This window comes from Lithobates pipiens, unplaced genomic scaffold (genome assembly GCF_037356315.1).
Source record: "Lithobates pipiens isolate NorthernLeopardFrog02 unplaced genomic scaffold, aLitPip1_a1.2 Scaffold_27, whole genome shotgun sequence".
NCBI lineage: Eukaryota > Metazoa > Chordata > Amphibia > Anura > Ranidae > Lithobates > Lithobates pipiens.
In genome coordinates, this window is record NW_027507788.1 from 36,226,621 (window position 1) to 36,241,787 (window position 15,167).

Here is a 15,167-nt window from a genome sequence, read left to right on the forward strand (position 1 = left end):
AAAAAGAACAGTTGGCATAGCAGCTTGGCAATATGTTGGATCAATTCTACAAGGGGAATATTTTTCTATTTGAAAAAAAGATAATAATAAAAAACAACATGATGAACCTTTTGTAACAGCTATATCCTAAATGACATTCAATGTAAGAATCTTCTATACTTTACTAGAATTTAATTTGATAAAATATTTGATAAATATATAACAAAAAGAATGAATAAATTACCCCAGATCCTGGAAAAGTCACTTCGTTGTTGTGTGGTTGAGAAACATTTACATTCTCATATACTACTGAACCACTTGGTTTACCTGTATAGAAAATACACCACTTGGTTTACCTGTATAGAAAATACACTATAAATAATATAAAAGATTTTTCAAAATGCAATAATATACAATGGAAAAAATACTTCCAGGAGGTAATGCCACGCATCAAGGGAAATATGAATGCTGCATAGTCAAAAATGTAAAGCAAAACTTTTACAACCAAGGAAGCTGCCATCTTAACCACGGTTTGATCTTCAGTTGCCATGATGCTTCACAATTGATCTATTATGATACCAGCCATTTGATGGCTTGGTGGAGAGCACAACCAAGTGTGAAAATGATCATTCACGGAATGCCTGGTATTTGAGGGTTTTGGGGATTTAGTTTGCCATAGAACTGTGTATCATAAAAAACATTGCCCTTTTTTTGGTCATAAAATATTCTGTTCACATTTTTATCATTCGTTGCATCTCAGTGTTGGTGATTTATTTCAGACTCTTTCAGCCACTTCCTGTCTACATGCATTTGCTCTAGTATTGACTGCAAATCATTGCCCTGGATTGGCTTCCTGACAGGGACAGCAGTGGACCATGCCTGTACAATGAGATAGCCCGGCTACATAGTCTTCATCAGGGACTCGTGATCAAGTGAGAATGCGAGAGCACAATTAGGAGACAGTTGTCACCCTCTAATAGGAAGTACCTGAACAAAGACTTTCCTGGCAGGATCATTGGGTATTTCTTTAAAGATTACTACAGATTTCAAATTGAAAATAAAATTTGGTATGACATATTCAATATTTTATGAGATTTTATTGACTGGGTCAAATCTACCCCAATCAAGGTACTAGTTTGACAAGGGGCAGGCTGAAGTCCAGTTTAAGGCCGATCAGTGATTTCTATGACATACATCAGGGGTCTTCAAGTTACGGCCCTCCAGTTGTTCAGGAACTACAATTCCCATCATGCCTGGTCATGTCTGTGGATGTCAGAGTTTTACAAAGCCTCATGGAATGTGTAGTTCCGCAACAGCTGGAGGGCTGTAGTTTGACGATCCCTGACATAGATGAAGATTAGGTCACATTTTATGAGATATTAATTGCAGATATCTAAAAAAAAAAAACCCTAAAGATTTTATATGTGCTTTATTGCAACAGTAGAAGAAACAGCAATTCCGGTCTTGTCTACTTTCCATAAGCATCCAATTTATTTGGCAGTCATCACAATAAATGGTAGAGCACACATTTTGGCTATCATGCTTTTCATTAAGTGTCAACCAAAAGTGGAAACCACACCTTTGATATATTAATGGACACATCCCAAGGGTTGGGTAGAAATCTTAAGGACCCATTTTAATTTTGCCCGTAACACACACATGTGTGGTTATGTAAACATCGAATTTGTCTTAGATATCCCCTTGCATGCCAGAGGTAGACAAATAATTTTAAATCAGGTGTCCCCAGCCAGCGGAATCCCACCTTACATCAGTTGTCCCCAGCCAGTGAAGTCCCTCCTTTCATCAGGTGTTCCCTTGGGTGCGGGCCGCAGCTGATTTTGCCTCCGCACCATTGCAGAAGATCAGCCGAGGGGAAGAACCAAGAGTTCCTGCGTTGCACCTCTCCTTTCTTCTTCTGGTCTTCAGTAAAAATGGCGGTCAGCGGAGATATTTTACCAGTACCAGCCTCTAGCAGCGGCAGTGAAAAACGGGAACACAGCGATTTCCTGGGACATTTCCTGGGAAATGGTAAGACCGGAACAAAGGTCTAAACCCCAGGAATGTCCCGGGAAATTTGGGACAGTTGGCAAGTATGTGTTTGATAGGTGATAACTTCCTGTGCTCTCTGTCATGCAACCCTGTACCCAAAAGAAGTTTATATAATTTTTTCACACAAATAGAGCTTTCTTTTGGCGATATTTAATCACCACTGGGTTTGTGTATTTCTAGCTGTGTGACAAAAAATAGTCCCGGGCATTTTGCATTTAGCAGCCCATGACATGTTAACCGGCCCCTTCCCCACTCTCCTCCCTGACAGATCCCCTGAGAGGGGGGAGGTGTGGGGGGGGTGAGGTGGGACCAGGAAAGAGCATGGGGGGTTGGAGAGCACAGGGAAGAAGCTTGAGAACATGGGGTGGGGCGAGAGCACAGGGGAGAGGCAGAGAACACAGGGGGGCAGCGTAGAGCATAGGGGGAGGTGGAGAGCACTGGGGGGCAGTGGAGAGCATGTGGGGAGGTAGAGAGCACAGGGAGGGCGGCGGAGAGCACAGGGAGGGCGGTGGAGAGCACAGGGGGGCTGACGGAGAGTATAGGGGGGTGACGGAGAGCAGGGGGGTGGTGGAGAGCACGGGGGGTTGTGGAGAGCACAGGGAGGGCGGCGGAGAGCATGGGGGAGGTGGAGAGCATGGGGAGGGTGGCGGAGAGTATGGGGGGAGGTGGAGAACATGGGGGGCAACGGAGAGCATGGGGGATGTGGAGAGCACAGGGGGAAGTGGATAGTGTGGGGATGATGTGGAGCACACAGGGGGGCAGTGGAGAGCATGGGGGTGGCAGAGAGCATGGGGGTGGTAGAGAGCATGGGGGGAGGTGGAGAGTATGGAGGGAGGTGGAGAGTATGGGGGGGTGGCAGAGAGCATGGGGGGAGATGGAGAGTATGGGGGGGAGGTGGAGAGTATGGGAGGATGGCAGAGAGCATGGGGGGAGGTGGAGAGTATGAGGGATGGCAGAGAGCATGGGGGGGAGGTGGAGAGCATGGAGGGTGGCAGAGAGCACGGGGGTGGCAGAGAGTATGGGTGCGGTGGAGAGCCCAGGGGGGAGCAGCAGAGAGAAGGATAGGAGGAGGGGTGGGGGGCTGCTGCATATAGAAGAATAATTCTCTCCATCCTCCTCCTGCAGTCTCTGAATGCTTCTTCTCTACCTCTCACAGGCATTCCGATACTGCAGGACGAAGGTGGAGAGAATTATTCTTCTATATGCAGCCGCCCCCATCGCTCCTCCTATGCAGTTTACAGGGGGGGCTGAACTCACGTTTTCTTTTCCGGTGTTCTGCCATATAGTGTCCGGGCATCATATAGTGTCCACCCTGTACTGCGCATGCGCAGTACGGAGCAGACGAAGCTTCGGAAAATCTCCAAAGCTGAACGGCGCCTGCGTCGTGAGTGGAGTTGGTAGCCCCACCATCCAAGCGGACATAGGTTTGTGAATATTAGAGGGCCCCTCGCGGGCGAGCTTCGCTTGCCATGCTTCGGGCTCGGCCTCGCTGCGCTCGGCTCTTTTATATTCCTACTCTATGTCCACTTGGATAGTGGGGATAGAACCTGGACTCACGGCGCAGGCGCCGTTCATCCTCAGCAGTTTTCGGAATCTGTGTTGCTGTGTACTGCGCATGCGCAGTACGCAGCGGACACTATCGGATGGAGGACCTTATATGATAGGACACCGGCACTTCTCTACAGAAGACCGGCTCCATACGGGCAGAGACTGAAGGTGTCTCATCTAGCTCCTCCCCCCCGGCGCCGATGGCTGAGCGTAACTGGCAGCCGGGCGGCCGAGGAGAGGCTGGGTGAGCGGCGCAAGCTCAAGCCTTGAGCCCCTCAAGGACTGGCGGCCACGGCCCACCGGGCAAATGCCCGGTTTGCCCTATGGTCAATCCGGGCCTGTCTGTCTGTATTTTTACATCAATAAAAAATATAGAACAATGAAAATATTTGGAATAGTATTATTAGTATTAATTATATGTAGTAAGTTATGTAGTAAGCAAACTAAAACTGATCCCATGTGTGTAAAAAAAAAGTGTGAAAATAATTATGGAATGCAAAGTGGTTTTAAAAATTTTTGTCGAGAAAACTGCTGCATATCATACAATTTTATCTGGTCATTTTATCTGGTCACCAACATTTTGATTACTTCTGGATTTGAATGGGTTAGGATCTGCAGTCATTTCTACTGGAAGCTCATACTTTGTATCAGGATAAAAGAAAACCTGACACTTGGGACCATAGAGCCATGGTTGCAAAGTTTAAGCTGTTCATACCCTGCACGACTTTCCTGCAAACTTTTGCATGAAAAATCCCATTGGTACATTTTACAATCAGAGAATCGTCATGCAAAAATACTTCAAAATTAAGTTTGCTTTCAACATCAGTTTTGGAATTAACCAAATTTCTTGAATGAAAAATCACATTTACTGTTAGAAATTTGTTGTTTAAGAAAATAAATTACCATCCTGCTTCTTCAAAATTTCTTGTCACTACGATTGTCAATTTGATCTATTAGAAAATTGAATTAACAAAATGTTTTCAAACAATATTCTACTGGTATTTGGCCAAATTTAAGGTCACAATTTCAACAGCTCCTTTGCAATAGTTATTGGTGACCTAACTAGAGATTTACAGTTGACTGACACACTATGATGAGCTTTTAGCTAACATAGAAACAAGAATACTATAATACATGTGAATACATACTTTTCTTTTTCTTTATAACAAAGTACACAATGACTTCAAGGATGAATATCCCAATAACTGTTCCAATGACAATTACAGCAATTTCCCCACCATCAAGTCCATTGCCAGAGGGACACGTAGTCTCACACACTATTGGAGCTGTGGAATAAACAGGAAAGGCAAACACTTAAATGAAATGAGTATCTTACCCTGTGTGCTAAATATTCCACTTTGCATAATTGTTAGTGTTAAAGTTTTAACTGCAAATTAGGAATTTGTTAGATAAATCTAACCTCACTTCCTGTCTGGCTGACAATGGTTTTACCAGGCAAGAAGTGATAAAAAAAATCTGCAGCAAAGATAGTCTTCCACTATATATATATATATATATATATACACACACACAGGGCATACAACCCTCTCTCTCCACTGCCCTCATCTCCCCTGCCCTCCACCGCCCTCATCTTCCCCCCTCCTTAAAAGCTCCACCATCTGTCATATGTCTTACCTTTGTTGCAATATTAAGCTGAAACACCTATCCGGCTGTAGTACCTCCCAGCATACTATACTATACTACAGTCACTTGCAAGGGAGATCATGCAGTAAGAGCATCACCAACTGGTCATCAGGAAAAAAAATGGAGACCACAGAGGGTGCAGCCTACCACGGACCCTCTCCTGCCCATGACTGCACTGAACCCTGGGTACCTGTTCTGTATCACCATTGTCCGTCTGGCACTCAGCCGGGATCTGCGCAGGAGATCTGACCTATGGGAGCTACTGGGAGATAAGCTATTACTTCTAAATGCAGAAGCGGGACTTCAGTGACTAAGATGAGAATGTGCTCACAGGGGTTAGTGAGGGTCACACTGACCATTGTATTTTCCACAGCAGGTTAAAAGTGAAGATGGATTAAGATTCACAAATAGAAGATTCATGTTTCAATGAACATTAACACATATGATCTTCATAGTCATATACAGTACATATTTAAAAGCATTTGGGTTCATATTATTTATGGCGTGCATAGTTTTGTTAAGCGTGTTTGACACTTTGGGAGGATATATAAGCATGGCACATTTATTTTTGGTTTTATCTATACAGGTGCTCAGGGACGTCTTCAATATTGATTGGACCCTGGGCAAACATTGAATTTCCCCCCTCCCCCCCCAACTAGACTCAAAATGGGTTTACTGCAGTAGATCAGGCAGCTATTATGATTGGCTGGGAGAGGTGACAGCACATCATTCCTGCTCACTGATTAGTTGCTAGAGGTTACAGCACATCATTTCCACTTGCTGATTGGTTGCTAGAGGTTACAAAACATCATTACTGCTCATTAATTGGTTTCTGGAGGTTACTGAAAATCATTATTGCTCACTGATCGGTTGCTAGAGGTTACTGCACATCATAACCTCTGAAAATTGCCAATGTGGCCAAACTGCACTAGCATTGAGGGGTGGGCTATGTACAGAGTGCAGAGTTGAGGGGTGCACTACATAGAGCGTGCACAGTTAAAAGGTGTGCTACATACGGAGTTGAAGGGTGCACTATGTACAGAATGTAGAGTTCAGGGGTACGCTAGGTACAGAGTGCAGGGGTGAGCCATTTACAGAGTGCAGGGTTGGGGGGTGCTGCTAGGTGTAGAGTGCAAGGTTTATGGTTGCGCTATGTGTAGAGCACTATGTACGGAGTGGGAGGTTGAGGGGTACGCTACATGCAGGGTTGAGGGGTGTGCTTCAAACAAAGTGCAGGGTTCAGGGGTGAGCTATGTACAGAGTGCAGAGTTAAGGGGTGTGCTATGTGCAGGGGTGAGGTAGGTTTGAAGTGCAGGGGTGCACTAAGTGCAGAGTGCAGGGGTGCGCTAGGTACAGAGTATAGGGGTGTGCTAGGTGCACAGTGCACAGTGCAGGGGTGAGCTAGGTGCACAGAGCAGCCAGCATGCGACCAGCACCGGAGGTGACGAACTCCAGCGGGCAGCTTAGGGCTCCCCCAACAATGATGGAGAGCCCCGGGTAGCTGCCCCTTTTGCCCTGCGTTAAAGACAGTCCTGCAAGTGATAATTGTCATCTAAGGTGCTATCAGCTGTACAGTTCACTAGGTTAGTGCAAAGTTGTTGTTTTTATAGTAATTTTTAGGGGGAATTTGTTATTTACTAAAAATGGCTAGGAAGAAAGATAACATTATTTGAAATTTAGGCTTCATGTACACTGCTGCTGATAAACGGACATTTAGGAGCAGTTGGACATTTTTTTCAGCTGCTCCTGAACTCTCCTCTATGTTATCTTATTGGTACATGTACACAGGGTCGTTTCTAGTAGTTTCTAGGCAATTGAGTTTAGAAGCATATTTTGGAAAGCAAAAAAATGCATTCAGGACAGATTACGCTTCATTTACAGGCATTTTAAATTTGGCCATTTAAAAAGAAAACGCTCCTAGATGCAAACGTGGCTAAACGCAGCATGTAAATGTAAACACGACAAAACTGACTTTTTAAACATCAGTTACGATCTGTCAGGTTAAATCATTCAGAAGAGATCATGTGTGCATTAAGCCTAAACGTGTATGTCAAGTTTTGCAGCCAAATTTCCAAACTGAAATTTCCCATTTTATTCGGAGGGGCCTGGTGAGTTAATGTTGGCTATAATTAACCCTGTCTGTACTCTGCTGACAGATCCCAATTTCATTTGTAAACTAGAAATAAACAGTGCCTGTGTCATGAACCAGATGTGACCAGAACTGTGTGACTGCGACAAAGTGAACCAGACACAAATAAGTGAAGGTAAATTTATTAAGCAAACGCATATAAATGTGAACACACCACCAATACGAACCAAGTGAACAAACCAAACAACCAAACAGTAAATAAGCCAGTATATGTAACAAAAGGGAGTACCGGAATCATAGTCAAGCCAGGCCGGGGTCATAAATAGGAGGTCAGCAGATGGGGGGACAAGGAGAAGGGAACAGGTACAGGAGGCAGGATGCAGGGATCAGGGATGCAGGGATCAGGTAACAGGGATCAGGTAACAGGGATCAGGTATCAAACAGGCTGCAGGTCAGGGCTCAAGGACAATACCAAGGCGAAGTGTATATGAACTTGCCGGGTATTTATAATGGCTGCTGTCAGTCATGTGACGCCTGACTGCAGAGGGCAATACCTGCTCCATACTGCCAGGATCCCTCCGCTGGTGGACACCAGTACTGTGGACCAAAGATGACATAATTCCAGCAGGAGACACCTGCTGGTGGATCGCAGTACTGCATGCCAAATGATTGATATTACCAGCGGAGGGAACCTTTCCTGACAGTACCCCCCCTCAAAGGAGCGACCTCCGGATGCTCCAACTAGCAGTTGCTGGGGAAAGTCCACTGCGTCAAGCTGGGCTATGGGCAAAGTCACATTAGGTTGGGTAATGGACACTTCAAGCAGGGCAGCAGACAGAACCACATCGGACCGGGAAGCTGGCACATCGGGCTGGAAGGCGGGCAGCGGCACGTCAGGCTGGAAGGCGGGCAGCGGCACGTCAGGCTGGAAGGCGGGCACATCAGGCTGGACAGCAGGCACATCAGACTGGAAGGAATCAGACTGCGAGGCCGGGACGTCAGACTGGAAGGAATCAGACTGCGAGGCCGGGACGTCAGACTGGAAGGAATCAGACTGCGAGGCCGGGACGTCAGACTGCGAGGCCGGGACGTCAGACTGCAAGGCCGGGACGTCAGACTGCAAGGCATCAGACTGCAAGGCCGGGACGTCAGACTGGAAGGCATCAGACTGCAAGGCCGGGACGTCAGACTGGAAGGCATCAGACTGCAAGGCCGGAACGTCAGACTGGAAGGCCGGGACATCAGGCTGGAAGGCGTCTGGCTGGGAGGCCGGGACATCAGGCTGGAAGGCGTCTGGCTGGGAGGCCGGGACATCAGGCTGGAAGGCGTCTGGCTGGGAGGCCGGGACATCAGGCTGGAAGGCGTCTGGCTGGGAGGCCGGGACATCAGGCTGGAAGGCGTCTGGCTGGGAGGCCGGGACATCAGGCTGGAAGGCGTCTGGCTGGGAGGCCGGGACATCAGGCTGGAAGGCCGGCTCTGGCACTCCGGGCTGGGACAGATTGGTAGGTGTGGAGGCAGGTTGGGTTAATGGTAAGATCATTTTGGTTGGGAAAAACTTTCGCATTTTCTTTGGCTTAGCTACTGAAGCTCTGTAGGTGACTGCAGGACTGTAAATAAGGGGTGCAGCAGACTGGAAAGGAGGATTGTGATATGGCAGAGAAGAGGTACCAGTAGCTGGGGAAAGAACTTGTGGGTTAGTAGACAGCGGAGAGGAGGCAGGTGAGTTGAATGCAGGATAAGTACAGGGAGCAGAGACTGGATAGGAGTATTTGGTTGGGAGCAGCGTGTACTGGGCTGCAACTGAGGTTGACATGGCTGATGGGGAAACATACTTTTGGGTAGGCTCATATCTGATGGCAGAGGTGGATTGTTTGGCTGGGGATGATTGCACCATGTCAGACCATGCTGAAAGTAAGGGTTGTACAAACTGAAGTTTTAAGCCTCCCTGTCTAACAAAAGACTGAGCAGATACAATGCACTCAGCAATCACCTGTGGGGAACAGGCTGAGTAGTGTTCACAAAAATCAGAAGGATCATCTTCAAAAAGCCATACTAAAGATACAACCTGATTCATATCAAAAGGAGGAGTGAAATCATCACGGCCATCTGGGATACAGGGCAGGGCTAGCTCAGTACAGATCTTTACCAAAGGCTGCACCTCCTCAAACAATATATAACCCTGATCAACCAGGGAGTGAGCCAAACGCATAGCTGCAAACAACTGGTCACTAGACCATCCTTTCAAAGCCTGGCGGCAATAATCACCACTCTCAGATGCCAGCAGAGAAAGATAAATGATCTCATCAGCATTCATGTTTGCAACCAAACTGAAGCAAATGGTTCCCCTGTGCAGCCACTTCTGGTCAGGAATGGCCTTGGTGTTCTGTCATGAACCAGATGTGACCAGAACTGTGTGACTGCGACAAAGTGAACCAGACACAAATAAGTGAAGGTAAATTTATTAACCACTTCCCACCCGGCCAATGCATATATACGGCCGGGTGGGAGCCGTCTACTCCTGATAGGACGTTCAGGAACGTCATTCAGGAGTAGCGGGATCGCGCCCGCGCAGCGGCGCGATCCCGATGTGCTCGTGTCACCCGGACACGGCACATCTCAGATCGGCAGGAGGGCTCTGTGATTGGCCCTCCTGATCACATGACGGCCGTGTCCAATCACGGCCGTCATGTGATGTAAACAAACAGCCGGTTGCTAGGCAATCGGCTCTCCTCTCCTCACACGGAAGTCACCGCTGAGGAGAGGAGAGCAGAACGCTGCAGCCGGCTGATGATCAGTGAGTATGGGCTGCTTTTTACAGCTTTTTACTCACTGATCATCAGTGTAGTGTAAACACACAACACAGTACAAACACAGTCCCCACATATGTCCCCAAAACACACATGTCCCCAAAACATACATGTCCCCAAATAATAAAAACATGTCCCCCACATATGTCCCACTAAAATCACATGTCCCAATGATTATCTGCACACATATGTACGTGATCACCTGCACACATATGTACATGATCATTTGCGTACATATGTCCGTGATCACACAAACCAATTATTATACACTTAACGGAATTTTTTTTACCAAAAACATGTAGCAGAATACATTTTGGCTTAAATTTATGACAAAATTTGATTTTATTGGATTTCTTTTCAAATAGAAAAAAGAAAATATTGTTTTTTTTCCAAATTTCCGCTATTTTTGCGCTTATATCGCAAAAAAAAAAAAAACGGAGTCGTGAATAAATAACACAATAGCGCTGAAAGCTGAAAATTGGGCTGGGAAGGAAGGGGGTGAAAGTGCCCTGTATTGTAGTGGTTAAGCAAACGCATATAAATGTGAACACACCACCAATACGAACCAAGTGAACAAACCAAACAACCAAACAGTAAATAAACCAGTATATGTAACAAAAGGGAGTACCGGAATCGTAGTCAAGCCAGGCCGGGGTCATAAATAGGAGGTCAGCAGATGGGGGGACAAGGAGAAGGGAACAGGTACAGGAGGCAGGGATCAGGTAACAGGGATCAGGTAACAGGGATCAGGTATCAAACAGGGATCAGGTATCAAACAGGGATCAGGTATCAAACAGGGATCAGGTATCAAACAGGGATCAGGTATCAAACAGGGATCAGGTATCAAACAGGGATCAGGTCAGGGCTCAAGGACAATACCAAGGCGAAGTGTATATGAACTTGCCGGGTATTTATAATGGCTGCTGTCAGTCATGTGACGCCTGACTGCAGAGGGCAATACCTGCTCCATACTGCCAGGATCCCTCCGCTGGTGGACACCAGTACTGCGGACCAAAGATGACATAATTCCAGCAGGAGACACCTGCTGGTGGATCGCAGTACTGCATGCCAAATGATTGATATTACCAGCGGAGGGAACCTTTCCTGACAGCCTGTCCAAAAAAAGGGTTACAAATCTAGAAGCCAGGCTTCTGCATTGTATGTTAATGAGGGGAAATTCAGTGTTTTCCCCTTAAAGTGGTTGTAAACCCTCCCCCACAACTTTGTCCCATGTAAATAAGCATAAAAATCCCTAATGAACACTGCGTATAGATATCTCCTTACTTGCTTAGTATTGTTGTAAACCTTTTTGTTCTTTAGAATGATGTCACTGAGCATGCCCAGATCTCCCCTGATTTATGGCACGCTCTCTATGTGCTTATCTATCTGTTATCAGGACTTCCTACAGCACACCACTGATATCCCAGGAGACTGCATAATCACTCAGAGCTTCCTCCTACACACCATGTGACCATGCGATATCACATGAAGTGTAAAGCAGGGCATGGGACAGCATTACTGCAGACTTATCAGCTGAAGCTGCTAGGACTCACACAGGCAAACACTAGATACTCAGTACAAGTAAATACTATGAAATAAAGCAAGTCAGCTATGAACAGGGAAGCAGGGTTGCCATAGAAACGGATTGAGAAGGAGGCTTGGTTAACAGTACAGGAAGTGCTCAATGTAAGGGCGGAAATACACTCCACTGTGGACTCAGAAAACAATACTTAAGATGGCGCTGCCTAACCCCTGGAAACAAGTTTTTTAGTTTCTTTAAACAGTAAGTAATATACAATTTGGGCTGGATTACAGTGGCTATAGTTTGATAATTACTTATTATAATGGACTAAATGAAAAGAAACATCAGAGTGGGAAAGTTTACTTTCTCTTTAAGCCCCATACACACGAGTAGTTTTTATTTTTCATTCAACCCAGCAGATTCCAGGCAGCGCTGATTGGGAGCCAGCCGGCAAATCTGTTTTGGTCATGCCCCTCCAATAGAAGCTGGCCGAATGGCTGGCTTTTGTCAGACCAACTCCAGTACACACGGGCCAATTGATGCTGCCTGACATTTTGCCCATGTGTACTAGACTTTAGTCAGTGGAGACAGACTAAGTATACTCCAATTGCAAACTGAGTAGCTTGCATCCTCCAGAGGCCTGCTGTAAACAAACAAGTAGAAAGCTAAGAAATATCTATTTTTAGGCAAGCTGTGTGGGTTTGCTCAAATTTGACTGTAAATGTGGAAATACACTTTATTGTGTGTTTTTAATTTGCATGCAGTCCAATATTTAGCAAGAGATACAACATTTTGGTTCTCTTTTTCTCCAGGTTCTTCCCTTTTTAGAATGTGTTTTCTCTCTGTATTCCTATTTTTCTTGGTTTTAATTTTTTTCTTATTCTGATCTACTTTATTTTATTTATTTTTTTTAGATTGTCTTCATTTCTCAACTATGCATGCATATCTTAGTGCTTTTTATTTGAAATATTTTCATCTCGTCTTTATACCTTGAATTTCTGCCTCATTGTGCCAAAAATCTGTGACTCATTGTTTGAGGGCATGTTCAAAATGGGAGCTTGAGTTTGTGGGTGTGGCTTCAAAAGATGGGGGGGGGTGATTTTGTGGGTGGTGTTAAAAGTGGCTGCGGCCAATAGAATGTCTCCAGATCTTATTTTGAAAATCTGGTCACCTTATCTTTAGATATACTTCAAAATAATCCTTTTGTGAGGAAAATAAAGGGGCTGATATTGTGGACCTTCTCCTTAGTTATTGGATTGTTATGGTGGCTCACCTGCTTCAATTATGTCTTAGGTACTGACACCGAACATGTATGTAGATTAGGAAAGTTTAATTTTCCAATTCCTCATTTGTATACTTGTTCTGACTACATTATTGTTCTTGGGTTTAGATACAATTTAAGTCTCCTAGGCACATCAATAAATTCCCTGGAATTTGGAGAAGGGATAATCAATCTATCTATGTATCTATCATGCTTCTCCTCTTCTTTGGGTGGTGTGGAATGACCCCTAATTAATTAAGATTTTAATCATAGGGTTTTGTCCTTGGTGTTTAGTAGGTGAAAAATAAGTTAGGTTCCAGTCACTTTAGTCTTTAGTCTAAAAATATTTTTGTAGCATGGGTTGTCAGCACCCAAGGCATGACAAGTAATTTGCGCCCCTAACCCACGGACATTTAGCGCTCTCTGAGTTTTTTTCCGCTCGTATAGTATTAACCACTTCAGCCCCAGAAGAATTTACCCCCTTCCTGACCACTTTTTGTGATTAGGCACTGCATCACTTTAACTGACAATTGCGCAGTCGGGCCACGTGGCTCCCAAACAAAATTTACGTCCTTTTTTTCCTACAAATAGAGCTTTCTTTTGGTGTTATTTGATCACCTCTGCGGTTTTTATTTTTTGCACTATAAACAAAAGAAGAGCAACAATTTTGAAAAAATTATTTTTTACTATAATAAATATCCCCCAAAAATATATAAAAAAAACTATTTTTTTCCTCAGTTTAGGCCGATACGTATTCTTTTTTTTTGGTAATTATTGATTGGTTTGCGCAAAAGTTGTAGCGTTTACAAAATAGGGGATGGTTTTATGGCATTTTTTTTATTTTTTTTAATGGCGGCGATCTGCGATTTTTATCATGATTGCAACATTATGGCGGACACATTGGACATTTTTGACACGTTTTTGGGACCATTGTCATTTATACAGCAATCAGTGCTATACAAATGCACTGATTCCTGTGTAAATGACACTGACAGTGAAGGGGTTAACCACTAGGTGGCAGTGTAGGGATTAAGTGTGTCCTAGGGGCATGTTACTAACTGTGGGGGACGTGGCTGTGTTTTACAGATCACTGATCTCTGCTCCAATCACAGGGAGCAGAGATCAGTGTCACTGTTGCTAGGCAGAACAGGGAGATGCTTGTTTACTTTAGCATCTTTAGCATCTCCCCATTCTTCCTCTCTGTGAGGCGATCGCGGGTATCCCCGCGGGGATCGAATCCGTGGGACCTGCGACCGGACTCACGGAGCTTTTCAGTATAAGACCGAATAACTATGTGCAGCTTCAGTAAACAATGATATACTAGTAATCCTATATGGGTATATATGCATAAACGCAGTGCAATAACAAATCCTTTATTCAATTCCTGAAAACGAATTTCACCTTCCAATTAATTTTTTACCACTTCCATCAGCTCATTCCCCACAGTTACTACCTTTTACTGTATTGTCTCCCTTTTATATTGTAAAGTGCTGTGTAAACTGTTGGCACTGTATAAATTCTGTATAATAATAATAAGACTATGGTAAAAATGTATTAAAGTAAAGGCCTAATAGAGAGGAAAAACCATGTTCCACACACTCCAAACCTAGGAGACACCAGTCCGATATATATTAGAAAAGAAGTATCATAATAGAATATGGGCTTTTAAATGGTAATCCCTGTGGTTCAGGTAAAACATATATATATATATATATATATATATATATATAAAAGAATGATAAAAAAGTTTATTTATTAATACATATATAATTCAGAAAACAGAGACAAAGAGGGCAACTAAAGCCCAAAATGTGTAGAAAGCACATTAAACAAAATATCAAATACGAAGACACATGAATTGTATGGGATCTACCAACATGTTTCGCAGTCATTCCGGCTTCTTCAAGGCTTAATCATCCATGTGTACATCACAAAACATAAGTATACATACAAACAAGACGTAGTTAGTCATTTCATATTAGTATACAAATGGTAATAATTTTGGGGCGCTCTTAATTAATTTTTGTGCTAATATAAATTACCTAGAATTAAACCAAAACCACAATAATCAAAATTAATAGACAATATATGTGACACCGATAATAACAATTTTCCCACTCGTGATCCAGTGACCATAAAAAATCTCTTCAAAAATGTATTATAATTCAATCAAATAAAGCCCCATAGATATGTCACTCCAGCTTCTTTGATAAGTGATCCCAAGTCCGCCAAGTGCAAAAAATCTTATAAACCCGTGATAAAAAACGA

The 15,167-nt window shown here is 44.2% G+C and overlaps 1 protein-coding gene across 2 annotated transcripts in view; it reads right to left on the bottom strand.

The window, feature by feature from the left end:
- Window positions 1-15,167, bottom strand: part of LOC143933772 (uncharacterized) — a 44,511-nt gene that overhangs the window by 6,224 nt on the left and 23,120 nt on the right. For both annotated transcript variants that reach the window (XM_077456774.1, XM_077456773.1), the window contains 2 exons: window positions 4,725-4,862; window positions 224-306 (listed from right to left, as the gene is read on the bottom strand). In XM_077456774.1, coding sequence (XP_077312900.1) covers window positions 224-306; window positions 4,725-4,862 — 221 coding nt within the window. The remainder of the gene's footprint in view (window positions 1-223; window positions 307-4,724; window positions 4,863-15,167) is intronic.